Source organism: Sphaeramia orbicularis, chromosome 14, assembly GCF_902148855.1.
Source record: "Sphaeramia orbicularis chromosome 14, fSphaOr1.1, whole genome shotgun sequence".
NCBI lineage: Eukaryota > Metazoa > Chordata > Actinopteri > Kurtiformes > Apogonidae > Sphaeramia > Sphaeramia orbicularis.
This window is the reverse complement of record NC_043970.1, coordinates 6024110-6051791: the sequence shown is the minus strand read 5'-3', so window position 1 is coordinate 6051791 and position 27682 is coordinate 6024110. Positions and strand designations below refer to the sequence as shown.

The following is a 27682-nucleotide window of genomic DNA, read 5'->3' as shown; positions in this document are numbered from 1 at the left end:
TCTACAAATCCACTTGAATGAAAATGAATTACTTTACATGTTTGCATTTTATCACTCAAGCAGAGATAACAGACACTTGCCCCCCTCATATCCATGATGATGAATAATATCACCATGTTGCCAATGCACTAAATGAAATTTTAATGTTATAAATCAATTCCTTTACCCTTACAACATGCTGTAAGACATGCTACAAGATTTTGATTTATGTCTACCTGTGTTTTTTTAAAGTTACTGAAGGCAGAGTGGATATAATATCATTATCAAGATTGTATTATCAGAGGAAAAATGAATACCAGTCAAATATGGAAGCTGTAGAAAAGAAAATATGGTCTCAGTTCTATATTATCTTCAAGATCAGCAAGACATCAATCATGATGTCATGTAGATATGGTCATGCAGCATGTGATGTTTATTTTACCAGAACACTAACATCTTTAATATCAAATCAAAATGTGTTATAGATTTAGATCACAGATTATGTACATGTATATATTCTGGTAGTATTCCTGTAGTTTAATTGCCAGTATAGTATCATAATGAGTCATATGTGTTAGTTACACAAATGTTTAACAGTCATAGGTAACATATGAAAGCAGTGTTTTCCTGTTGGACAGCCTTAAGGTACTTGCTTTATGTACTGTATTTCTATAAAGGAACGCTAATTTCTATAAAGGAAGTTTTATGTAAATTGTATCATTCTTTTATTGAAAGCCTTCTAACTTTAATTTTTACCTGCTAGTTTAAGCTCTTGTTAGATGATTGACCTGCCCTGTTTCAGTAACTGTTTTATTAATTTCATGACATTCTACTGATTTTTTGATCATTTTGTTTTGTTTGGATTATTGACTGGAGGAACTGATCAACATTTCTTTAGTTATTATTATACCAATTATGCCTAATGTCACTAATTTGCATCATAACTATTGTATATGTTTTGTTCAAATTAACAATCTACACTTATTTCAGCATCTGCTTGACTTACTATTATTTTTTATATATATAATTGTAAATAAATTTATGCAGTAAGGGGTTAATGTGCCCACAGACATTTTAACTTGATGTTCATGAATTGTCTGTAAGACTGTATGTATGGTCTGGGAAGCTATAAATGAATTCCCAAGGAGGGAAAAATAAAGTTGTCTAAACTGAACTGAACTGAACTGTATTTCTAGAATCAAATACTAACTCTGATCTTTTTCCTAATCACAGTAACTGTCCATGCTCCCTGGCTGCAGCTCTGGCCAGGGCCACAGCAGACAGCATGCTGCAGACTGACCTTTCCGTCCACCACCTCAGTAAGACTGTGGAAGATGGAGCTGAGCCATTCCCACGTGAGTCCTCAGAGAACCCACCAGAATACACTCACTGTCTCACACACAGGCAAACTACAAATTGTACACAGAAGCACACGCAAAGCCACCAGGGCTTGGTCCCCGTTTCCAGTTAATGCAAAGCAGCACTCAGTGGTATTTGACCGATAGATGGCAAAAAGTAAACCCCAAAATACAGACAACTCAGAAGTTAGCCAGGATTCTTTAAGCAAATGTTTTGTCAGTATTGCAATAAGTGCTGTATAAATATATGAATAATAAACACTTAATGAAACATGATAAGAATTTCATGTAGCTCTGGGTGATATATCAAATTAATTTACCTAATTCCTGGTTTGTTTCGGATTAGTGCGTCCTCTCTGCAGCTCTATAGCATCAGTCAGCAGTGTTTTGTCTCGCCTATAAAATGTATACCCAGTGACACCCACAAACCCACTAATATGCACACACAGAGACAAAAACATTCTTTAACTTACTGTACATAGATGGTTCCACATGCAGATTCCTTTTTGTCTGAGACTAAGACAAGACCGAATAAAACTACTGACTACAGCTGAATCCAAATTCACCCCTTGGCCCTCCCCCTTACCCCCACCCCTCTGTTTTGCATGTACACGTGAAGGGGTAGTGTTGTCCTGATTCTCAATTAGACGGAGGGGAAGGGCTAAGGTGGAGCTGTATAGCCCTCAAAACGGAGATTTTGCATCACCACACTACAAATGGAGGGGTAGGAGAATTTTCCCAAAATTCTGTTTGAATCATTGGCAAGATGGAGGTAAACAGAGCCAAAAAGGGCAGCAGTGTGCTGAAAGAAACACACAAATGTACGTATTTTCTTCGTAAACAACTTAATCATTTGATCGACTGTTTAATGCCATTTCAATGTGTTATAGATCGCATTTCTGTGGTTTATAGTTTATAGCTGCAAAAAGATGACCAAAGTCCATAGAACAGAGATGGTTACAGCTACTGACGGCATGGTGAATACTTCTGGAAACAAAGTTTTTGCATATGTTAATATTGGCATTGATGACTGCTAATGACGTAACAGGCCGCAAAGGGTTGTCCCATTTCATAGGGGAATGTTTCAACCCCTAACCCTTGCAGCTCCGTGTCAAGGGGTAGTGTCAAGTGCAAGGGCCAAGGGATTGGGGTAAGGGGGAGGGCTAAGGGGTGAATTGGGATTTGGCCTTAAGTCTTGAGAGCCAAAGAGCAAACCCAAGGCCAAAACTAACCTGCTGAATGCTACAATACTGCTTCACTGTTTCCAACATGAAGCAGGGGATAGCACATTTTTCAGATATGTCACATTCATAGCAAATAGAAATGAGCTGGGCATTTCAGGCAAGGGGTGAAGGAAATAAAGAGAAGGGACATGTGGAATAGAGAAGGTGAAAATGAACAGAAGACTTTCACTGCATTCACAAAGTAGACAACCAGGAACATAGACCATAGACAATATATCAAATGTATAAACTGAGAAAACATACCATTTTGAGGAAAAAAGTATGGTAATTTTCAGTTTGATGGTATAACACATTTCCAAAAAGTTGGGACAGGGCCACGTTTACCACCGTTTAGCATCAACTCTATTTTTAACAGCAGTCTGTAAATGTCTGGGAGCTGAGAAAAGCAACTGCTTGAGAATCATGCATGGTTTTAATATAGTGCCACCAGAGGGCCCAAAATCATAGATATTAATTTTTGGCCTTGTTCTTAGTGTGCAGAGGTTTATACAGATTCTTGGTATCTTTTGATTATATTATATAGAACTGATGTAATTATGAGGGATTAAAGTCGCTGCACTTTTAAGTTGGGGATCACTTTTCTGAAATTTTCCCACAATTTGTAGACACAGTTTCTTGCAGATTGGTGATCCTATGACCATCTTCACTCTCTAAGACACTCTTTTTATATTCATTCAAGCCACTGACCGGTTTCCAATTAAGCTAAATAATTGCTGAATGTTCCTCCAGCTGTTTATTGTAACCTTTTTGTTTCCCCCATCCCAACCTTTTGGAGATGAGCTGCTGTTATCAAATTTGAAATTCCTTATTTTCAATTTTTTTAAACTTTTGAAATGGTATATTTTCTTAGTGTAAACATTTGATATGCTTCCGATGTTCAATTTTAAATAAAATATGGGTTTATAAAATTAAGTCAATAAATAAATTAATTGCAGTCTGCTCATTTAGATTTTTTGGACTTGAGGTTGTAAATGATAATGTTCATGATAAAACACAGTGATTCAGAGATGATTCAGGAAACATTTGTTTGAAAAGATTCAAGTTTTATTTAAAGCTTCCGCCATTTATCCCCTGCCTTCTGGGGATGTTGCATATTTGATAAAGAAAAGGATCAGGGGACAAAGAGCATTTAGTAGGAATCACTGAACCATAGAATAAGTAAGGATGGCTTTCATTCTGACACCAAAAATCAGGAACGTGGTCTATTACATAATGAGCAAAACTGAATAACCCATTTTTAGAAAACCCCATTTAGTTGTCTGCATCCATGATAACATCTACAAAAACATTTTGAGTTCAATGAAGAGGAATTGGGCTGGATTTTTCTATAAAAATCCTTACAGTCTTCATTGCCTCTCTTATGCTCTCTGACATGCAGTTGACTAATTTACACAAGAAGCACATCAGCTCCAAGCACAACAGACTTGGTAGTTGTCATTAGTTCATCCTTAAGCCTCTCTATTACAAGTAATTCAAGACAGAATTAAAAACTAGTTTTAAGTATGGACCAAATGCACTTATTCTCACTTTCTCAATACAGGGATGAGTGTCTCCTCAGTAACAAACAAACAAACAAGTTATAACAGAATAAACTATTCTGAAAATGAAAATGAAAGGACTATAAAGCCATCTTTCTTACTTTTGTGTTGTAGAACAGTATGTCACATCCTGTTTGATGCTGTGTCACTGCACTTTATGCCTTTTTTCTTTTTCTTACCCTATTCCTTATCCTAGAGGTATTAGCCTTCTGCCTACTCTCTCTCTCTATAACAGAATGAGAGAGAACAATGTCAAAGACACATAGTTATCATTAGGATGTAATACCTGCAGCTCATATTAGTAGGTCAGGCCTACAGCATAGAGGAAGCTGTCCTAATGCTACTGAAAGGCTAGCCCGTGTCCCACTTCTTCTTTTATACTGCAACCTAAAAAAAATCTTTTAACTGATTTGTGTGTGTGCATGTGTGTGCCAGAGATGGAGTCAGTCAAGCTGGCCCGACTGGTGTTTAATAGATTGTTTGAGATGTGCTGCCTTTGGCTGAAGGAGCTGCCCTTCCACCGCCGCCCACAGCCATACTATGAAACCTCAATCCATGCCATCAAGAACATGCGGCGCAAAATGGAGGATAAGCACGTCATAATCCCTGACTTCAACACTCTCTTCAACATTCAGGTAGTTACATCAAGCCCCATGCTAAAAGCTATAGTGCCATCATCTAACACGATATACTGCTTTATGGGTTAACAGAAAGACCCAAGCACCCACCACTGATCTAAAATGTTTAATAAATGTTGATTCTACTAATCCTATCAATTCATGTAAATAATTGGTGTAAAATACAGTTTGTCATCTTTTCATGGTCATCAGATATGACCCATTTAGACGTTCAGAGGCTCCGTAGTTGAACGTGGAAACACCATCACCATCTTCTACAATATTGATTCACTGTAAAACCCATGGAGTTTGATAAATGACAGTGGATGGAGACACTTGAATTTAATTTATATCATTAATTTCAATTAATGTAATGATATATTTTACTGCAAAAGTCACTTTTTCCTTTTTTTATTTCTGATTTGATCTAATAACCTTTGAATTTACTCTGAGCTTTTATATAATCCACATAATCAGTCAATTAAATATAGGAAAATACATGATTTTCACTGAAAAATGCAAAATGCGGATGATAATATTATAATAAATGGTGATAAATCACTTAAGAAAGGGTTTGATTTTAGTGAATAATTAATTTGGGAGTCAACACAAGAGTAGTTCTGGGTCTTTAAGCATTAATAAAGTCCATCTCATCTTTGATCTCAATATTTATCTTCTTTCATAAACACATAGTTCTCCCAGCAGTTGGAGGACTACTTAGACAGACGATAAAATGCCATCCAGATAAACAAATACAACCTTTTTTTGAGCACGGATATAATATTTAATGTTAAGCTGGAAGATGTTTGTTGCTTAAATTAACATCGAGGTTAGAGGAGGTGGATATCTGTTGTTCGATTTCTGTGTTTACAAAAGGTAACATTTCCTGTATTTGCAGTGATCATTTGACATTATCAGGTGTACATTTTATTAAATATATAGCTTTATATTTATGTGGTTGGAAAACATTTTAAGAGATTTTTTTTTTTAATTACTGTGGGATAATGTGATTCCTCCTCACAAGACTGTAGTGAAGTTCACCCTGTAGGACAACCACTACTGCATAAACTTGCAAATCTCTTAGGTCTTTTTAAAGGATTTGGGCTTGTACACTTTGTCTGATGCTACAATTCCTATCACTATCACATTAGCCTCTAGAAGTTTTTTGTGTGTTGTGTTACTAGTTGGGTGGAAAATGAATATCTGCATAAAGGTGATAATAAAGTTGTAAGAATTATTTACTGTCTGATATCTCTTGTTTCTCAGGATCAGGAAGAACAGGCTTTCTTTGCTGTGTTTGATGGACATGGTGGTGTCGACGCTGCCATTTATGCTGCCAACCACCTCCATGTCAACTTAGTCCACCAGGAATCTTTCAACCATGACCCTGGGGAGGCCCTTTACCGAGCCTTCAAATTGACTGATGAACGCTTTGTAAAGAAGGCCTCACGAGAGGTAAACATGTCTGAAAAGTAAGACATTACTTAAAAATTATCACTAGAAAGAGGATTCCATTGCCATTCCTGCTGCTATTGGTACATCATACCAGTTCTGTTATTACTATGGACAGTACCACTCTACATTATATACCATGAACACTCCTACACTGTAGTCATATATGCAAATGTATGTGTGTTTGGCAGAATCTGCGTTGTGGCACAACAGGTGTGGTTACATTCCTGCGGGGTCGGACGTTGTACGTGGCCTGGTTGGGAGACTCCCAGGTCATTCTGGTCAGGAGGGGGCAAGTTGTGGAACTGATGAAACCACATAAACCAGACAGAGAGGTAACATACACATTAACTCATACACACATACATAGACATCTTACCTCCTATTCCCGACTGACCACTTTTGAAGAATTATATACTGTCATCAGTTTACAAATGACATATCTGCATCACAGTACATAGAGGGAGAGGAGGGATTATTTCGGATAAAATGGCTCATTCAAATGTAGGCCTAAACTAATGGATAAAATGATAACACTATATGCTGTACCATGGTTTCACTTTGGATCATTCTTATTACTATTGCTCAGAGGCATGTGACATTTTGTGTGTTTAGTAGAAGTGTCTGTGTAGGTTCTCATTTACCCAAGTCATCATTCTTCTTGGTAGTTTTTCTCAGTTCAACTTTTGAAAACATTTCATCTCTCATCCAGGAGACCTCAGAACTGAAAAAGTCTCATGGATGAGAGATGAAACATTTTCAAAAGAGCTAAACCAGTCGATTTGAACCAAGAAAAACTACCAAGAAGTTTTGTAGAAGTGTTTAGCGTTTAGTGTTTAGTGTTGTAAGTTTAGTCTGTGTCTACTGTCCTTTCATCTAGAGCTTCAGCCATCGATTAATCCATTGATTATTTTCTTCAATTCGATTTGATAAAATTATTTGAATAGGTGAAAAAATACTAAAAAGATGAAACAGACATCTCTGAAAATGACAAACAACTTGTCCTTTACTCTAGAATCATCTTTATTTTATATAGATAAAAATATCTATATATTAATAACATCAACAGGATAAAAGTCTATATAAACTAGAAGCACTCGGAGAGCGCAGACCTCCGCCAAGGCTGATCAGTGGCCCCCCCCGTGGGCCCCCCCACCCCCGATCACCACCAAAATTTAATCATTTCTTCCTTATCCCATTTCCAACAAACCCTGAAAATTTCATCCAAATCTGTCCTTAACTTTTTGAGTTATGTTGCACACTAACGGACAGACAAACAAACAGACAGACAAACAAACAAACAAACAAACAAACCCTGGCAAAAACATAACCTCCTTGGCGGAGGTAACAACAACAAACAAGTCAAATGACATCTGCAAACAATATGAGCACCACAGTCTTCAACACATTTGTATCCAACTTACTTACAAACAACTTAAGATGGAAATAACACAGTTTTGTGTTGATCCTGGCATCATGTACGTCACAATAAAGCGTCCATGTGAAACGCAACAGAGAACCAATGTTTAGCAGCAGTGAAATTAAGGAAACAAAGCTTTGATTCAGGCAAATTGCAATTGATTAATTTTTTATAATCAATTCAATCCATTAATTGATTAATCGTTTCAGCTCTACTTGCATCATAATCTAATCATGCTCTCAACTACTAGTAATAGACAATTAGGGACATACTTAGTAATGGATACTTGATAAGTAACAGCTGTAGTATTCAGTAGAATCAAAGTTCTGACATCCTGTCTGTGGAATCTCAGTCATCCACATCATAGTATATATTATACTTACCAGTTAACAAAAGGAGACTGGACTTCTTTAAGGTTTTTGAAAAATTGTTCACCTCTGATTCAAGATGCTTTTTCAGTTCGGACTAAGTGGCGGACTATTTAACCCCAGTTAGTTGTGTTGGAATCACTAGATGTGCTCTTATCATCCACCAGGTGAAGGGTCACATTTGAGTGATACTTAAAGTGATGTAGTCTAAGTTGAAGTAGAAGATGTTGCCTTTAAAATGGAGTTCAAGACATGTACACTTGCCTTACATGTCTTCTGTTATAATCCTTACTTAGTCTTAGAGTTCAGTTTAAAGAACAGATATTAAATGGTTAAACGGCTTGACTAAAGATGTCAGGACGGCATTATAGATAGCTGATATGTCATGTTGTTGACCTCTGTTTTGACTGTTTTCTAGTTTAATATATTGAGATGCATCTGTGTTCTTTGTCTGGAATGTGAACACTGGGGTCTTAAGATGAATGTCCCTCATCCTTGGCATCCTTGGAGTTGGCTTTCTCATGTTATAATATTGCCAACAACAAAATAAAAAATTTTTCAGTGCAATAGCTACCACTAACAAAATTACTTCAGAATTGGGTGGATTATCCAGAAAAAAATTGAGTCCCATGTTAGAAGTTTACAACAAGAAAGGCAAATTATAAAGCCCCCACCCCAAGGTATGAGTAGTCTCACCAAAAACCTGGATATCTATTTGTCTTTTACGAAGCACTTATGATTTACTATGACCTGGGTGACTGATAATCTCCATAGACATACAGCCTTGTGATGTGTATCCTCATCAGAACCAATGCAGCTAACTTGGTTTGTGTTTTCAGGATGAGAAGCAGAGGATCGAGGCTCTGGGAGGCTGTGTGATCTGGTTTGGGACATGGAGGGTTAATGGCAGTTTGTCTGTATCTAGAGCCATAGGTAAATTTCAATTACACCCTTCATAAACAACATACTATTTTCAAAAAATACATCTGTCTGGACACTGATACTGGTCTTCTTATTATTTCATGTTAGAAGTTTATGTAATTTATGAATATCCAATATGGTAAATGATTATGACTATGATTATGAATATGAATGTGTCATTTTTTTAAATGTGTAGAAAAATGCTAAGAAAAATTTACTATGTTACCTGATCTGTATAAGGACCAGCTGTTGTTTCTGTTTAATGAATTACAGGCATGTTTTCTTTGTTATCAGCAGTTGTGCAGTTAAATTCTGTTTTTATCATGATACTGATGATTTCATTTACTGCAGGAAAGCTTCAAGCCAATTGCAATATTCCTATGTTATCAGGCTCCAAACTTTCCCAAATTGCTTGTGTGGACAGAGATCATTTTCATTTTCAGTTTTGAAATTAAAAAGTACAAATGTGGATGTAGACTTATTTAGCTGTTGAAGAGGCCTCTGTAGAAATACCCTGACAGACTAATCTCTTCCTGGGTTGACAGGTGACTCGGAGCACAAGCCCTACATTTGTGGTGATGCAGATCATAGCATCTTCCCATTAGATGGGTCAGAAGACTACCTGATATTGGCCTGTGATGGTTTCTGGGACACTGTGAGTCCAGATGAAGCAGTGCGGGTAGTCAGTGACCACCTCCAAGAGAACTCGGGTGACACCACCATGGTAGCGCACAAGTTGGTGGCATCCGCCCGTGATGCAGGCTCTAGTGACAACATCACTGTCATAGTTGTGTTCTTGAGGGACCCACGGTCCCCACCCCCCACCAGCACTGAAGATGATGAAGAAGGTGTGGTGGAAGGAGAAGCAGAAGAGGAGGTAGTAGAGGAGGCAGTAGCAGCAGCGGATGAGGAGGAAGAAGAAGAAGAGGAGGAGGAGGAGGAGGAGGAAGATGCAGTCAGGGTAGAGCGTGATGGTGGTGAAGGAGGCAGCACTGCGGACATTGGGGTGAAAGGTCGCAGTGGGTGGCCCCTGCAGCAGTGTTCTGCCCCCGCTGACCTTGGCTATGAAGATCGAACGGACTCATTCACGGACAGAACTAGCCTCAGCTTCTTGGGGCCATCACTGAAGGGTCGCATCTCCCTGACCCAGGGCCCACGGCAGCCCTGTTTCAGTTTTCACCCTGACCTCCGCACGGCCCCTCACCTCTGCCAAGAGGAACGTCCAGTAAGGCGCAGATCATTTATCCCTTTTCAGGAGCCCGGAATCCATAGCTTCACGGACCCACTGTGGCCCCAGATAGCTGTGCTGTTGGGCCAGACAGTGAGGCATAGTGGCAGGCCTGGATATGGTACTAGGAGGCTGGATCGGAGGAGGCTTGGTAGATCCAGGGAGATGCTAGGCTTGTCATCGTCCACCAATTTTCTGCCCAACATGCAGCGGTACTCCAACCACAGGCCTGGGGTGGCAGTACCTCAACTGCCTTATGATGCTGCCATCTGAAGAGGTCACTCAAACCAACCCATCTCCATTTATTCAGTCCAATCCCTCAGCTTGCCCACCACCTCTGCCTTCAACATGTGTTTCTATAATAATAATAGGTAGTTGTGGCTCCTGCACTCAGTAACTGAGATTTAATGTCTTTTTCTTTTCCTTACCCCATGACTTTCCCCATGTATACTGGCTCACTAAACACAAGCCCTGTTCCTTATTGCAGCCAGAGCTACAGGCACAAGTTGATGAGAAGTATTCAGAAGGAATGTAATAAAGTCTGCTCTCTTAGGTGTTATTTTAGAAGACATAGAACATACTCTTCACTGCTAATTGCTGAGGTAGAAATGTTGACTCTAAAATCAGTCAGAGCATATCTTTAAATTTAGTTTATCCCTAGCTGCTCAACACTCTAACCAGTGTTTCTTGACAGGAATTTTATTTTTTACATACTATTGTGTACCTTCCTCTTTCAGTATGCTAACAGAAAAACCGTAACCAGATCTAAATCTAATCAAGCATCTTAAAAAATATAACATTACCACCTGCCTAATAGTGGAGGTCCCTCTCTTCTTGCCAAAACAGGTCTGACTCCATGAGAATGGACTCCACAAGACCTCTGAAGGTGTGCGGTATCTGGCAAAACTGTTTGTCCAGCACTTTCTGAAGATGCTTGACTGGATGCTTGACTTGTGATCTGGTTGTTTTTCCTTAGACCACTTTTGGTAGGTACTAATCACTGCAGACCAGGAATACCTAACAAGACCTGCAGTTTAGGAGATGCTCTGACCTAGTTGTCTGCCATCACATTTTGATCCTCGTCAAAGTTGCTCAGATCCCTACGCTGCCCTTTTTGCTGCTTCTAACACATCAACTTCTAAATGTTCACTTACTACTTAATATAACTCACCCATTGATAGATGCCATTGTTATGAGATAATCAACATTATTATGACTTCATCTGTCAGTGGTCAGAATATTATGGTTTATCAGTGTATAACTGATTGAGTTGTCAATGTCACTCAGTGTCATCAAAACTAAGGTTGATAGAGCAGAAAAACATGTTTCTCAGCCTCTGAGAGAAAGTATACCTATACATTCACATAAGAGTTGGTGTTTGTGTTTGACCAAAAGGGGTGCGCCATATCCTTGGCACTGATTAACCTCAATGCTAGTGTGAATACTTTTTGAGTTAAATATATTAATAATATTTTGTAACATTAAGAAACAACATTAGCAGTTTTATAATGATCCTTAAATTTAAGGACCAAAAATAACAAAACGTGTAGTGCAAGTCAATAAGTGTGGGTTCTAATTGAAATAAAAACAAATGGAAGGACATTTCATTATACTCTATGCTTAGGATTCACATTTAATAGTGCATGTAAATGTACATTCTATTTTTTATGTTTCTTTCTGTGTATGTAAAGGTGAAGTAGAGACCTAGTCCAACAACAGAATGGAAAAGGTTAAAGGATAGGTTTGGTGAGTTTCTGTTCTTTTGCTGAAGTCTACAGATGCTTTGTCACATCAGCGGTATTGTCAGTGTATGCATGACCTGATCTGTTTGTCAGTCTGTGCCACAGAGCCCAGTTGCTGTCTCAGAATTAATAAAAATCCATCATTGAGCCTCGCAATCACAGTGAGTGATGCACTTTTCTCAGTCTTAGTAAAAGTCAGTCATTTTCAGATGACAGTGGAGCTTTAGGACAGCACCAATGGCAGCTAAATTGGGCCATGGATACAGAGACAATACTGTTCATAGAATGAATGTATGGCTGGTGTCGTTTCTACTGTTATAAATATCAAGCCAAGTGACACATATCTTTGGTCTTGAGATAACTATCAAGAATGTTGAGTAAGGATGTAGAAATGAAGCTATAATGGCCTCGACTCCCTCTGTTTCAGGCCTCTGATTGGTCACAGAAGAGGTCAGAATAACTGTTCCTCTTGGTTTTGGGACATGTTAATCTGACCCCTTCCATATAGATAGTGACCCCGCCATTATCTGTCCACAGTTTGTCTACATATAAAAGCACTTAACACCAGATTAAAAAAGATTAGTAGTTTTTTCCCTTGAAATAATGCTTTATGAATTCCAGTATTCCAGATGGGTAGGGGCAGAAGGGCAGGAGTGGCTTTTCAAAATGTGTTTTATTATTTTTGTTCTTGGGCAATGTAGTTACGGCAAGCATCTCATACTGTATTTACTTCTAGTCAAAACCCACTTAACCCAAGTAGCTTGCTTTCCAAAAGGTTGATATGAAGTGCAAGTGTTTCATGTTGGTCCACGATAGTTTAAACTGCAGAACACGTGCCTTCCATGAACTTATATGTGTAACTAAAGCCTACTTCCTTCACACCCTAACACACTAATTTACTAAGTTCATTAGGTTCATTTTTAAGAGGACCTCAAAATGTGATCAGAAAATTTTAAAGGTAGAAGTTAGTGTATTATCCGTCTTACTGTCGGAGTTCTTCTCTGAGGTTGGCGGTAATAGCACAAATCCTTTGTAACAGGATTGTCTTCTGATTGAATCGATACAGAACGTGACAGTTTTACCCCTCACTGTTGTTAACAAGTCATAAGAATCTACAAACTGTCTCTTAAATGACTGTAGCCTAGTTTGTGTCTTCACATCTGGATGACTGATGATAGCCAGTTTACCATTATAGTAAATGGTTTTACATAGCCGTAACAATAGTCATTAAACCAAATAATCTCAACACTAATTTAACATATCCAAATAAAGACATTATAATGAAAAGGTTCATACTCATATTATTACTTGACTAACAAGACCATAATGCACAGAAATAAATTGATGATATTGGTCTGTTTTTCATAAATGTGTATTTTACATCCTGACATTATTTTAGTTCATAGACTTAAAGATATTTGTGGCCATGTCAGAAAAGACTTAGTGGACATCAATGCCTTTTATTACTGCTAAAATCTTTTTCTTTAGAGAGAAGTTCAACACGACCAGAGTGATTTTCACCTCTTTTAATACTCTTTCACCTCACTCTACAAAAAGATGGAATATGCCAAGGTAATGGCTGTTTTGGTGCTGATGATGCATACAACCATTTAACACTTTACTAACCTTACCACAAATTTAGATTTTCTTGAATTACAAAATTATATTTAAATAGTCAAATATCATATCATCACCTTCCTGAAATAATTACTTAAGTCATTTTTTGACAAAAAGGACTTCTTCTTTTTTTGTAAATCATCAAATACTCAATTTCTGGTTAAGTTTTTATGTTTCCTGAAAAATGTACTTGGGCAATGATTTTAGGATGGTGACATTATGTGTAAATGGTGGCACAATTACAACAGGATCAAAGAACTACTTGTCTCTCACTGTTGACCGCCATTCATATTTTTTCCGAATGAAGGCCTCATTGGGTGCACTGAAAGGGTTTGGACCGCAGAGAAACAACAGATATTTGCAGGCAAAGGGCGAGGACCTCAGTTCTAATGGGAAGCCAATGCAGATGTAACTTCCAGTGTAATACCACTGATGACTGCAAGATGCTGTTCCCAAAACCCTGGCTCACATACACTGATCTACACTGATAATTGATCTAACTCTTATTTAAGCTTTGAGGTGAAACTCACTGGGTATAATCAAACTTGCAATGTAACTAAACTACACTTTCTGTCAGTTGTTAAGGACACCCCATGTAAGCAATAATGACACTTGAAAGGCTCTCTGATGGTGTGTCTTTCACTTCAAGATGCAACTAAATTCTTCATTTTGTGAGCCATACCTGAAAGGTCACTCCTCATTTTCCCTATAGAGAAAAGGATAATACATTATAAGTACCTGTGATAAGTTACATTTATACCTCCTGTACATGTTTGTAATGTAGCCATCAGTCACTTTGAGTTGAACTAGTAAAATGTGACACTTGACATTATCTGCACATCACCTCTACTATAATCTCCATGTTTCAGTTCTTTGAATTCACAATATTTATGGAAAAATCTTGACAGTTTGTGTTTGTGTACAATTTGGAGATTGCTTAAAGGTATCACTTAGACTTGGTGGGGGGAGGGGGGTGGGGGAGTGGGGGGAAAGGGGTAAATGATGATTGGTAAATCAAACCAGCTGACCTCTCCTCCTTGTCCTCCATTATTAAAGACAAACCCCATTACTGTCTTCTACATGCAGGTTAGGTAAAACTCAGTAAAACACATACTGAGTGCCTGTATTATCTGTGTTATTTAGTATATAAATATGTGTATTGTAACTGGTGACTAATTTTCATGCATATATATAAAAATTAGACCAAGTCTTGGGCTGATGCTATTTCTTTCTCAACAGTTCTGCTGAGTTTTTCTTTCCTTCTGTTTACGGTTCTCCATCACAATGATAACACATGAACCTTTTCATACACAGGTTGTGATAAAAATGTACACTGCTGTTTTTATATCAAAATACAATTTTAAATGTAATATAGGCAAAAGCACAATTGGTCCCTGAGATAGTGGACCAGGTCCAAACAGGCCAAAGAATTTACTGACTTACTTGCCTACTTACTTATTTATTAACCTTTATTTAACCAGGAAAAAAAATACTCATTGAGATTAAAAATCTCTTTTACAAGAGGGTCCTGGAGAAGGCTGCTATCAGCAGAAGCTGAAGTGGAAGAAAATAGAAATTTCAGCCATGTATCCACAGTAGAAATGTACATAAAACACAGAATAAAACTCTGCTAAAACCATACATAAAAGACCATCAATAACTTAAAAGGCACTAAAACATTCCTTAAAAGAACCCAATTCTATCAGCTAGAACCTAAACATCTAAATATTCCTGGATTTGTTCGCTCATAAAGGATATTAGTATTATCATCAATCAAAAACACAAGTACATTTTTGACTCCGCAAATCTAGTCACACTAAGTTCATTTTGATTTCATTTAAATGTAAATAAATTTTGAAATTAAATGAGATCAAAATAAGCAATAAACAGCTGATCTGAACATTTTGATGGAACACAGCATCCTATATCTTATATTTAGCATGAAATAAGTGTGAATAAGTGAAATAAGTGTGACTAAGCCTCCAGTCTTTTAAGATGCTAACAATATATCTGACCTATGCTGTGTAAATGAAGTAAACAGTCTGATGTGATAAGGAGTCTGTCCAGCTGTTTTTAGCATTTTCAAACAGCATATCAAAACAGTGAAAATTAGGATATAGTTGAGAGTTTTTTTTCATATATTCAGAAAATGTTACAATTGGCAATGCATGTGGCTTTAATCTGCTTAAATTCATGGACTGCCTTCAAATCAAAAGGCCAGATATTATTTCTGTATGTAGGACAAAAACGTTGTCCTGAACAAAGGGAGAAAATGGTCATCCCGCATCCTGTTTGTTCTCCAGATGAGGTTCTGCTCTCTGCATGTCACAAATCACTGTACGTAGACCTAAATGCCCCTCAAAGTAAGCATTCTGGAAGAGACTGACTTAAAATAATGGTTTGCTCACTAACCTATCCATCTGGCTTGGTTTTTCAGCTTTCCCTCCCAGACAATTGAAAATGAACCATTTGTATGTGGCAGAGCAAAGAGCAGCAGTAGATGCTGTAACAGGGCTTTGATGTGGGACAGTGTCTGCTGTTACATAAACAGCTTTACAAAAGTGAGCAGTCCTCCACATTCTTTCTATAAAAAGACATTTCTCCCCGCTCATAATCTAGTTTTATTCTATCCATTCTAGCAGTTTGGGCACAGGGTAACAACACTCATAAAGGAGCTGAGAACAGCCAGATTATTCTCTCAATAAGAAATCAAACTCAAACTCTGTAGGACTGACACTAACTAGTTTTTTTGGTTATGGATTGGGTCCTTACCATTTTACATCACTTTCCTAATGTGCCAGAATCAGAACTGTTTGTACCTATACACAGGGCTTCATCCTTCCTTGTATTCAACGTGTGAAAAAATTAAGAGGCTCTGAAAATCTAAAAGTCAACATCAGGCCTTTGAAGAAAATTTCTAGTGGCTGTTGATTTGTAAAGTGAACTGAATGTCAAATCATATATTAATATGATTTGACATTATGTCAAACAATGTTTGGCATATATACATTTGGAAAATGAACTTTATCACATAATTATGTAATATATAGTCCATATTTATAGACTACATTTTGACATATCCCAGTGTTCCTTTTCTATATGACCCTAACCCTGAACTCCAAAATACATATGTGGACAACAGAATCATTTCACAGTGGCAACTTTAAATAAGCTATTTGTAGTTCTCCTTATTTAAAATATTGCAGAATATGACTGCAACTAATGACTATTTCAATAGTCAACTAGTCATCGACTACTGTAGTGACTAGTCAGATTATGAACTGCAAAAATCAAAAACAAACAAAAAACAATGGCTCTTTGCAGCAATATAATACATTTTCTTTCCTTTAACAAGAACATTTGGTGCACAAGAATTAGAATGCATAACAAAGTTTGTTAAACAAATATTCAATATTCAACCAATATTGCAGCAGGTATAAAATACTTTTTTTCTCCCTTACACAAAAGTGCATTCTGTGAATAAAGTGCATGGCACAACTAATGACCTGTTGACTATTAAATACATTAAAAAAAAATATTAAGAAAACATCTGCATCAAGGAATCAAGAGTCAAAGCAATATTTGTTCTACACACTAGTAAGTTAATGATGTAGGAATGCTGAAAAAGATATAGAATTACAAGCTTCCATTATTATATTTGCTGTGTTCACTGCTTGTTATGTGGTTCAGATCATTTATCTACCAAACTGTGGTAGTTGTAATGATGATCCAAAACAATCTTTAGTGCAGTGACTAACAACTCAAACCATAGGGAAAACATTTCAAATAGTGGTGATCTATTGTTTTACTGAGGGCATTTTCTTGTTAAAATGTTGAGTACCTCTTAGAATTTTGGTTTTAAGGAGAAAACTTGAAGTCAAAACACAGATTTACTTTTTGCTAAACTGCACACATTTTGAGTCAGTGATATTCCCATTTGTCAAAGTCTTGAGGGTGAGAGATGATGCTTTCTGGCACACTACAGCCCCCTGCTGTGACTGGGAATATTTTTTAAAATTTCATTTCTAAATTATAAATAATCCTTTTAAGGTAATCAAGCAATGCAGTATGTTTCCAAGCTATTAGGTGATGAAGCAAAGAACAGAAAATAGACCTCTGCACACCTGCTCAATCTCAACAAGCAACTGTGACTGTTGGGTTGTCAACTATTGTATTTGAATATCCGTACACTCAAAAGACACAGGTTGCTGAAAAATGACTACAATTATCCAGCAGCCGCTGTCATCGCCGTCATATCAGAAAACTATCTCAGTGCGAGTCTCCCGTAGACATTTTTCCCCGAAGTAGTTCTGCTCCTTAAAAGGGTTCTGTTCAGGATCTGTGGGAACATGGTTCCATCTAGTGTGCAAACAAGAACAGTTCCATGTTGGCAAAAATAAAAGTGACATGAAAGCAAGACTGTGGACAATTTAGCGATCATAAAATTTATTTAATTGACAAAAGATGTATACATTTAACATTACAGAGTGCATTCAGGGAACATTTGCAATGAAAGCAGGTTTTTATCAAAACAAAGATAAAGAGCATAAAGTGTTACTCAGTGACTATGTTTTGTTTCCATTCTGATCATGCATAAAGATTAAAGTACAATTCAGTTCAATAATCAACTGGACTCTCACATATCCAGTATTCAACCTGACTCAAGTTAGTTTGTGTTTGTGTGTGTAATGCTCATAAAGCAGTTTTACACAATGTCCATCCTTCCTGAACCAGTCAGTAAAGTCATGCACATGTACAGCAGGTCATGTCTATGTGGCAACTTCATATGCACCTATATGTGCTATAAACAGAGGACTGCAAACAATAATGGTCCTGTCCTTTGTCTAAAAGGTGAGTGGTTAGCACTTAGTGAAGAGATGTTTATCAGTCTTCCAAAGTGCAGAGAATGTGACAATGTTTCTCAAACTTAAACACAACACTTAAACAATAATTCCTTTAAACTCAGGCCGCTGATGTGTGATCACTACGACTCCAAATGTTTGAAATAAACTCTACAGTTAAGGCAAAAGGAACTCACATTAGTGGAGAATGTTACCTCATTGCACTGATTTAACCTTTGCCTCTGTGTTCCCAAAGAAGTGAAATAAAAACCGTTTTGCTCTGTTGTATCCATACAGTGTATTTCATAAAACATATTCAATTTACTTCCAGTGTAAAGGAAGAAAAGCCAGTAACAGCATTAGAGCATTAAATACCACAAAAAATGAGAGTTATAATGCTTTTGGGTTTAGTAACCCTTTAATGAAAGATTTGCACAGGCTAATGTGAAGTTTGTGTTGAGTCTTTTGTGATCAGGGCTTTTCATTTTTTCTAATAGATAAGCTAACACCTTAACAGTAGAAGACCGACAATGAACTGAGGAGCAAACTTAAGGGTTTACTCTGAAAAACAAAACTGACTCCAACATATGTGCACATGCAATGTGACATCCTTAGCGGTGACATAGTGAAGTGCAAGAAAAAAGCATAAAAGTTGAGTCAGCACACAGTTCAAAGCCCAGACAGACTCAAAAGAACATCAACAGCTCTAGACAGCTTACGTCTCCACATTCCTTTAAGTATATAGAGTATTATTAGACTTAGAAAGTTCTCAGTTAAAGTAACTAAATGCTTGAAAATATAGGATAATGTAATGGTCCAAGCTGCAGATTCAAAATTAAATGTATTCCACTTTTTCATTGACTGTAGATGAACTTGTTGAAACTCGTAGGACTGAAAAAAGAATTCAAAGTAATGCGTAAGTATCGACATGCAGCCATTATAGTCAATGACTGTGGAAACATTTTTAGAGGTGAAAAAGCTGACATTTCTTAAAAATTAACAAGTACGCTGCTGTTGCTAGTTCTACTGAAAAAGCAGTTTCATTGAGCTGGTAGACATAATGTGGTTCATCCTGAAATTCAGGTGTTGTCTTTATTTTGTTTTTCAGAATTTCAAAAATGTCTGTGCTGTCACTGGCCATTAATGCAGCACTGTTCCAGGTGTGGTGGGTTCAGTGGAGTCACCTGTCAGTTGACAGACTTATGTCATCAGACAGCAGCTGCTCACCTGCGATAAAGATACAAAGGAAAAACTAATGACATCCATTTGTAATCAATGTTACAGTAGATAGATAGATAGATAGATAGATAGATAGATAGATAGATAGATAGATAGATAGATAGATAGATAGATAGATAGATAGATAGATAGATAGATAGATAGATAGATAGATAGATAGATAGATAGATAGATAGATAGATAGATAGATAGATAGATAGATAGATAGATAGATAGATAGATAGATAGATAGATAGATAGATAGATAGATAGATAGATAGATAGATAGATAGATAGATAGATAGATAGATAGATAGATAGATAGATAGATAGATAGATAGATAGATAGATAGATAGATAGATAGATAGATAGATAGATAGATAGATAGATAGATAGATAGATAGATAGATAGATAGATAGATAGATAGATAGATAGATAGATAGATAGATAGATAGATAGATAGATAGATAGATAGATAGATAGATAGATAGATAGATAGATAGATAGATAGATAGATAGATAGATAGATAGATAGATAGATAGATAGATAGATAGATAGATAGATAGATAGATAGATAGATAGATAGATAGATAGATAGATAGATAGATAGATAGATAGATAGATAGATAGATAGATAGATAGATAGATAGATAGATAGATAGATAGATAGATAGATAGATAGATAGATAGATAGATAGATAGATAGATAGATAGATAGATAGATAGATAGATAGATAGATAGATAGATAGATAGATAGATAGATAGATAGATAGATAGATAGATAGATAGATAGATAGATAGATAGATAGATAGATAGATAGATAGATAGATAGATAGATAGATAGATAGATAGATAGATAGATAGATAGATAGATAGATAGATAGATAGATAGATAGATAGATAGATAGATAGATAGATAGATAGATAGATAGATAGATAGATAGATAGATAGATAGATAGATAGATAGATAGATAGATAGATAGATAGATAGATAGATAGATAGATAGATAGATAGATAGATATAGATAGATAGATAGATAGATAGATAGATAGATAGATAGATAGATAGATAGATAGATAGATAGATAGATAGATAGATAGATAGATAGATAGATAGATAGATAGATAGATAGATAGATAGATAGATAGATAGATAGATAGATAGATAGATAGATAGATAGATAGATAGATAGAACAGCTAAAGCCTCAAGCAACAATGTGTTTTACTGTCAAGGTGGAGCGTTCCAGTGAGTTGAAGATTAACGGTCATAAAATAATTGTGATACAACAGTATTAATGTCTATTGTACTAATTTAATGTGATCACAATAGTATGAGTCTAAAAATAGTTTATATATGCACACACACCTTTTGAAACAATAACATTTATTAGACCTCCTTTAGTATTAACTCCATAGCATCCTTCCACCCTGACTTTGACTGCCAGAAGTCATCAAGTTTAAAAACTCACAACCTTTGTGCTGTATTTGTTTGTAGTGCTGTTGTTTTGTGAAATTGGGAGCTGATAGGATTCCCCCTTTACAATGAAAATGATCTTCTTATTGTGTCTGCAGCAAAGTCTTCTAGTTCTGTTAAATCATTTCAAATTTGAGTCATTTTTTGCTATTATCATTATCATTTATGGATAAAACAATCGTTACCTTGGGGCAGAATCTCCAAGAGCTGCAACGCTGTGCATCTGGGGTTCATCACCCCCCATTACAACAACTAAAGAAGCCTCACCATGCATGGGGTTCATTTAAGAAAAAAAACAAGCACTGGTGCCAAGTTAAAGGAAACGAGATGAATAATTAGAGAAGAAGGAGGAGGAGGAGGAATGAAGATGGCTCATCATGGTGTGGATGTGTATTACCTGTGCAGGGAACAGTGTGGTTGTCGTAGCAGGAGTTGCTGCTCTGCAGAGCCTCATCTTCAGTATCACTGTCACTGCTTGTTGCTGCCACCAGGATAGACGGGGTTGGGTCTGCAGACAAAAAGGACACATAGTAAGACATGATGACACACGACTGCACAAGGCATGTGTGATTTCTCTAATTCTACATTGCAACAGCTGACTTTTCAAACCAAGTGTTTGAAAAGTCAATACTGTTTATCCATCTCTAGTGTTAACATCACTACATTTAGGTTCCTTGAACTTTTTGTGCAAAAGCATTTTAACATGTCTTGCAGCACACACTACTATCTGTTCATCCAACTGAAGTAATCAACTTGAGCTACTTATAAAAAAAAAAAAAAGTCAGACTGGAAACAGCTGAACTTGCACTGACTGGGTGGAATTAACTCTTTAAGTGCCAGACAGTTAAGGGGCTAATAAGCCTTAAAAGTGCCACAGATTTTGGCCGTTTTTCAGTATTTCGCGTCCTTTTTATAATATTTGAAGAATCCTGCAGGAAACCACTCGGTAACATCCGACCGATTGCTGATTAGATTCAAAACGCACCGGACGCAGCCGATTCATTATTGATCGTAATTTGCATAATTTATAATAATAATAATAATAATCTTTATTTATATAGCACTTTTCATACATTAAAAACTGTAGCACAAAGTGCTTTACATATCAGTTTAAAAATCAGTACCGCCCCCCACCCACACTCACCCACTCACCCGCACACACACACACACACACACACACACACACACACACACACACACACACACACACACACACACAAGCTCACACATACTTAAGAAGACTGACTGAGCACAGGTAGACCAGAACAAAAATGTACAAGTAAAAGTAAAACATCAATTTAGGAGGCGCTGTCTCAGGGAGCCATCCGCACCAGGAGGCAGCCGCCGACCCCGGCGACCAGGCACCAGCAACACAGCCCCGCATCCCAACTAGTGGGAGAGGGCCAACTGGGACCCCCACCCACCAGAAAGGAGCGGACCCCAGTGAGAGAAGGCGCCACAGCCCCCGGAGTCCGCAGCCGCCCCCCGGCACGGAGGGCTCCCTCTGATGAAACACCGGAGAATAAGAAACATTGAAAAGATATAAAAATATTATTCGGTCGCGTGACCTCAAATTCCCGTCTGCTTGGTCTCAAAAGGGGGACACAGAAAGAACGTCATCGAAATGTGAGAAAGAAATGGGGGTGGATGGTTTGTTTGTACACAAATGTGGCATGTTCTCCAAAGCCGATCTGATCGGCCCGTGGCACTTTACAGGTTGTTTTCGTAAAGCCGATTTAACCGGCCCATGGCACTGAAAGTGTTAAACAGCAGACTGAGTTGAGTCAAAGGGAGACTGAGCTGATAACTGATGATTCCCCGGAATTGTTTCGGCAGTAAGAATATGTACTATTTTCAACACCAAGGGACTTTGGCTTTACAAACTTTCTGAGTGTTTCTGTATTTGAAACTTAACTTTAGTGACACTGCTGATCTCAGCTGTTAACTTTGGTGTGACAATAGTTCAGGTCAAACAAACCAAAGGAGGAAAAGTTACGTGTGAAGTGTAAACACACCTTCATTTAGCTGTGCAGAAAGTCCCTCCACTAAAGACTGAGAGTTTCCAGAACTTTGAGCCTCACATTCCAGCATGGCCCTGCAGTAGGATGACAACAACAGCCAAGTTTTGTGTTTTTTTTGTTTAAATGAGCAATTTTCTGCTATAGTGAAACAGACACAGCCAAAAAATCCAAATGTCTGTGGTTAGTGATGAGTCACCCCAAGGTAGTACTGCTGCTGCAGTTGTTTTTGCTGCCCGTGACATAGCTGGGACCCCCCAAAGAGAAGACTTCATCTCTGGACCCTGAGCCCCCGTACAGCTGCTGCTCCATTGAGTACTGTTGCTTGGAGGTGGAGGCCTGCTCTAATGAAGGGCTGCCATGGGACACAAGGGGCCTTTGGATGCCATCAACCTTCAGTAGTCCTGGAGCAGAGAAAGAGCAGCAGCAGTCATAAAAATAATAATAAATCACAGGCATTTTCTATCAAGGATCAATAACAAGTTGAATTTGCGAGGTTATCAGATTCTGCTGCTATGCTAGAGTCCTGTGGTCTTGATGCAGGAGATCAAACTCCCAATAAAAGTAGGTGGTACTTTCACTGGAGGATAACTCAACAAATTAAATGAAAGTACATATTTGACTTCACATCAGTGCTCAATATATATAGTAACTGTATTGATATCTCTAATCATGCCCATGTTATAAGCCATTAAAATATGGCCTATTATAAGTAAAGGCAAACAAAAATTTGAAATGAATTTGACCAGTAGTTTCATGGGAGAAGATCAATGACGAAGACTATGCCAGACACAGTGCCTTCACAATAGCTCATGACCTGTTGGTCGGTGAGATGTGAAGGCTGGTCAGTGAGAAATGAAGGATGCCGACTATACTTTTCTCTTTTTTTTTTTTTTTTTTTTAACTCTCTGTACATTGCCCAACTTTACAATAATTACCAAGGGTGACTAGCGAGATGTGACACTGGTCATTTCTGTCTTATTATAAGCCCCTGATGTGTAAGAAAGACATATATGCAAGTTGTGAGACTACATTTCTAAATAAACCTTCTTATTTTATTCTTTTCTATTGAGACCATACCTATACCCTCGCTGTCAACCATGCTGTTTCAGAAAAGCATTTGCCATTAGACAGCCAGACTTGGGTCTGTCCCAATGATATTTAAATGGTCCAAAATATGTTCCCATGACTGTGTTGCATTTCATATGACTCCAGTCACCACTGAAATTCTCGCCAATGGACATTCTGATTCCCAGATATGAAATTAATAAATAAATGAAGTCAATTCTGATTAAATTACAGCCCTAATGAATGTCATGGCAGATTGCAATATTTTTTGTGCACCTTGTCATGTTGATCATGAAATGATTCTCAGCTGTTTATCTTATACATGCTTCCTTTAGGTAACTTAATAAGGAAACACTCCATCAACTTTCATTGTTACACTGATGATACCTAATTATATTTCTCCATTAAACCCATCAATAAATCAAGCCAATCTGCTAACTAAACTACAGGAGTGCCTTAAAGATATTAAAGATTGAATGACCAACTACTTTCTACTGTTAAACCCAGACAAAACTGAAGTCATTGTGCTTGGCCCAAAAAATGTTAGGGATGCAGTGTCTAGTGACGTAGTCACCTTGGATGGCGTTACCCTTGATCCCAAAACCACTGTGAGGAATCTAGGTGTTATTTTCAATCAGGATTTGTCATTTAACTCACACATTAAACTGATTTCTAGAACTGCCTTTTTTCATCTGCGTAATATTGCTAAAATCAGGCATATTTTAACACAGAATGCAGAAAAATTAATCCATGCTTTTATTACATTCAGACTACATTATTGTAACTCACTTTTCTCAGGCTGTCCCAAAAAGTCTTTAAAGACCCTTCAGCTAATCCAGAATGCTGCTGCTCATATATTGACTAGAACCAGTATATTTCTCCTGTGTTGGCCTCTCTGCACTGGCTCCCTGTAAAAGCTTGGATAGACTTTAAAATACTCCTCTTCACTTACAGTATAAAGCCCTTCATGGTCAGGCACCTACTTATCTGAAAGGGCTTTTAGTTCCATACAATCCATCTAGAGCACTACGCTGTCAACATGCAGACTTACTGGTGGTCCCGAGAATCTCCAAAAATAGGATGGGAGCTAGAGCCTTCAGCTATCAAGCTCCTCTATTGTGGAACCACCTCCCTACCTTGGTATGGGAGGCAGACATCCTCTCTATGTTTAAGAGCAGGCTTCAAACTTTCCTTTTTGATGAAACTTATAGTTAGGGTGGCTCAGGCTGCTCTTTGTTATGCTGCTATAGGCTTAGACTGCTGGGAGACTCATCGTGATACACTGAGCTCTCCTCTGGTCCTCCTCTTCTCTAACCCCCTCTCTCCTCCTCTATTCACGCCCCAGCAAATACATGTTACAGACTTGACTTCTTTCTCGGAGTCTCTGTGCTTTATCACCTCATAGGTTTTCCCAGGATCATCTCTGGATCTACTGCTGTGGTCCTGCTTCTCTCCTGCCTCCATCATCACTATTCATTCATCCATATAGTTGTGACAGTGTTTACTATACAGTTCCATAGATGGTAGAGGTTTCTATTATTTGTACTAACAGTTGTTGTAGTAGCATTGTTAATACCTGTATTTGGAGTAGTAGTATTAACAGTTATGGACATTTGTTCTAGCTGTTGGTAATTACACAAACACAAGCTGTTCTAGTTTCTAACAGTTCTACTTCAGTTTGCTGTGCATTCATGTGTCTCCCCCCAAATGTCTCTCTTTCTCTTCCTTTAACCCTCTCTCTTTAACCCTAACTGGTAACGGCAGACGACCATCCTCCAGGAGCCGGGGTCTACTCGAGGTTTCTGCCTGTTAAAAGGACGTTTTTCCTCGCCACTGTCACCAAGTGTTTTCTACTAAAGGATTCTGTTGGGTGTGTGTAAACTGGCTTAAGAGTCTGGTTTCGACCAGCTCTATATGTAAAGTGACATGAGATAACTTTTGTCATGATTTGGTGCTATATAAATAAAATTTGATGGATTGATTGATTCTGTAAAAATGGCAGTGGAGATAAATGAACTGTCAGATTTGTCTAACTCATCATTTTTGAATATTAGCTAAAAGATTCACTGTAGATGAAGCTTGATTTGAAAACAGTATTATATGTTTTAATCAAATCAGGAGGCACTGACCCTCTGCAGCTCCTGGAGTATCTTTAGGATGCAGACTGATCTCTGTGGCTGCCTCTGCTCCCCTCAACTCATTCATCTCTTCACCACTCCTCCTCTTCACACTCAGAGAGCTGCTGCCGTCCAGAACAGGAGACAGACACTTCCTGGCTGCACAACACACAGAAAAATTTGACAATCCAGTATCTGTAAAATCACATTTCGACAGTTAGCTGTGCTGAGAGTAAAAATGTTTTCGCTCAGTTCTAAACCTTAAACCCAGTGACCCAACAGCACAGGCTGCAGAGTTACTCTATTGGGACCTCGGTAGGTTTTAAAGAGCTTCAGTGACCCCATAGAAAAAGACTGTATGACAGCAAGAAAAAGTGGTGAAAATATTCTTTACATACACATGGGAGTGTCTTGTGATTATCTGTCATATAGATGTGTCTGAACTACTCCTGTCTCACATCCACACCTTCACCTTCAGTCAATGATCATTACACTCTCAGCCTCTTCCTGACATTGTAGGAATTTTAAGAATCTTATGCAGTCAATAGCATTAGACATGAGGAAAAAAAGTAATTTTATGCAAAAATACTGAATACCTCATCGCACTGGTGAATAAAATAATAATTATCTGGGAACATCATGTAATATAATAGTGTATACTGAATGCATCTGTAACATCTCCACAGACTGTTGTGTGAAGCTCATTGTTTACACATCTCTTATTATAGTATCAACATTTGTTATGATCTTTACATTTTGCCAAAAACCTTCATTACATTACAGCTGTTTTCTATTTTCTTTTTGTCAGTGGTTTACCTCACTTGCTAGTGCTCTATTGACTATTGTTGTGATCTGTGATATTGTTGTAGATCAATGGGTCAATACCAACGAAATGAAAAAGTGCATAGCACCACCTATCACGAACAAGGCAACATGACTTCAAAAATAAATCAATTACACTCCTGTGCATGTAGACTGGGACAAAGACAATATTCCAATACTTAAACTGCATGAAAACCTATTCAATGCCATGGGGGATCAGTGGAGTGAATGACTACTCCCTCTAGTGGTAACATACATCCACTGTGACATGCTGGCATGTGGCTGTGAATAAATTCAGTTCATTTGTGTTGTTTGTGTAATACAGTATATTGAAATATTTTTTCCATGGCATTACAACTCCTTATTCTTAATGATGCTTTAAGGTCATTTTTTGAAAATTTTAAAGTAGACATAACTCATTTGAAAACCATAACCACTTGGTTCATTCAGCTTTCATTTAAAAATTTGCCTTTTAACTTACAAAATAATAATTTACCATTTACCGTGCTAATTACCAATATTAGCTAATATGCATATTGTCCAGGCTTAATATGGTTCAGGTATGGAAGTATTTGTATAGAAGCAAAGTTTTCATCATTTTCACATTTCCACTCAGCATGTCACCACGATGGC

The 27682-nt window shown here is 37.5% G+C and overlaps 2 protein-coding genes across 4 annotated transcripts in view; one reads left to right on the top strand and one right to left on the bottom strand.

Moving 5' to 3' along the window:
* ppm1e (protein phosphatase, Mg2+/Mn2+ dependent, 1E) overlaps nt 1-14693 on the top strand; it is a 62664-nt gene extending 47971 nt beyond the window's left edge. Inside the window, exons 3-8 of the mRNA XM_030153231.1 lie at nt 1213-1334; nt 4555-4754; nt 6003-6191; nt 6380-6523; nt 8816-8909; nt 9443-14693. Of these exons, the coding sequence (XP_030009091.1) occupies nt 1213-1334; nt 4555-4754; nt 6003-6191; nt 6380-6523; nt 8816-8909; nt 9443-10398 (1705 nt within the window). The 3' untranslated portion in view covers nt 10399-14693. The remainder of the gene's footprint in view (nt 1-1212; nt 1335-4554; nt 4755-6002; nt 6192-6379; nt 6524-8815; nt 8910-9442) is intronic.
* A 3220-nt stretch (nt 14694-17913) lies between these two features.
* trim37 (tripartite motif containing 37) overlaps nt 17914-27682 on the bottom strand; it is a 44301-nt gene continuing 34532 nt past the window's right edge. For 2 of the 3 annotated variants that reach the window (XM_030153225.1, XM_030153227.1), the window contains 5 exons: nt 26240-26422; nt 23242-23446; nt 23040-23119; nt 21422-21532; nt 17914-19552 (listed from right to left, as the gene is read on the bottom strand). In XM_030153225.1, coding sequence (XP_030009085.1) covers nt 19506-19552; nt 21422-21532; nt 23040-23119; nt 23242-23446; nt 26240-26422 — 626 coding nt within the window. In that variant the 3' untranslated portion in view covers nt 17914-19505. The remainder of the gene's footprint in view (nt 19553-21421; nt 21533-23039; nt 23120-23241; nt 23447-26239; nt 26423-27682) is intronic. The other variant, XM_030153226.1, reaches the window with a different exon arrangement.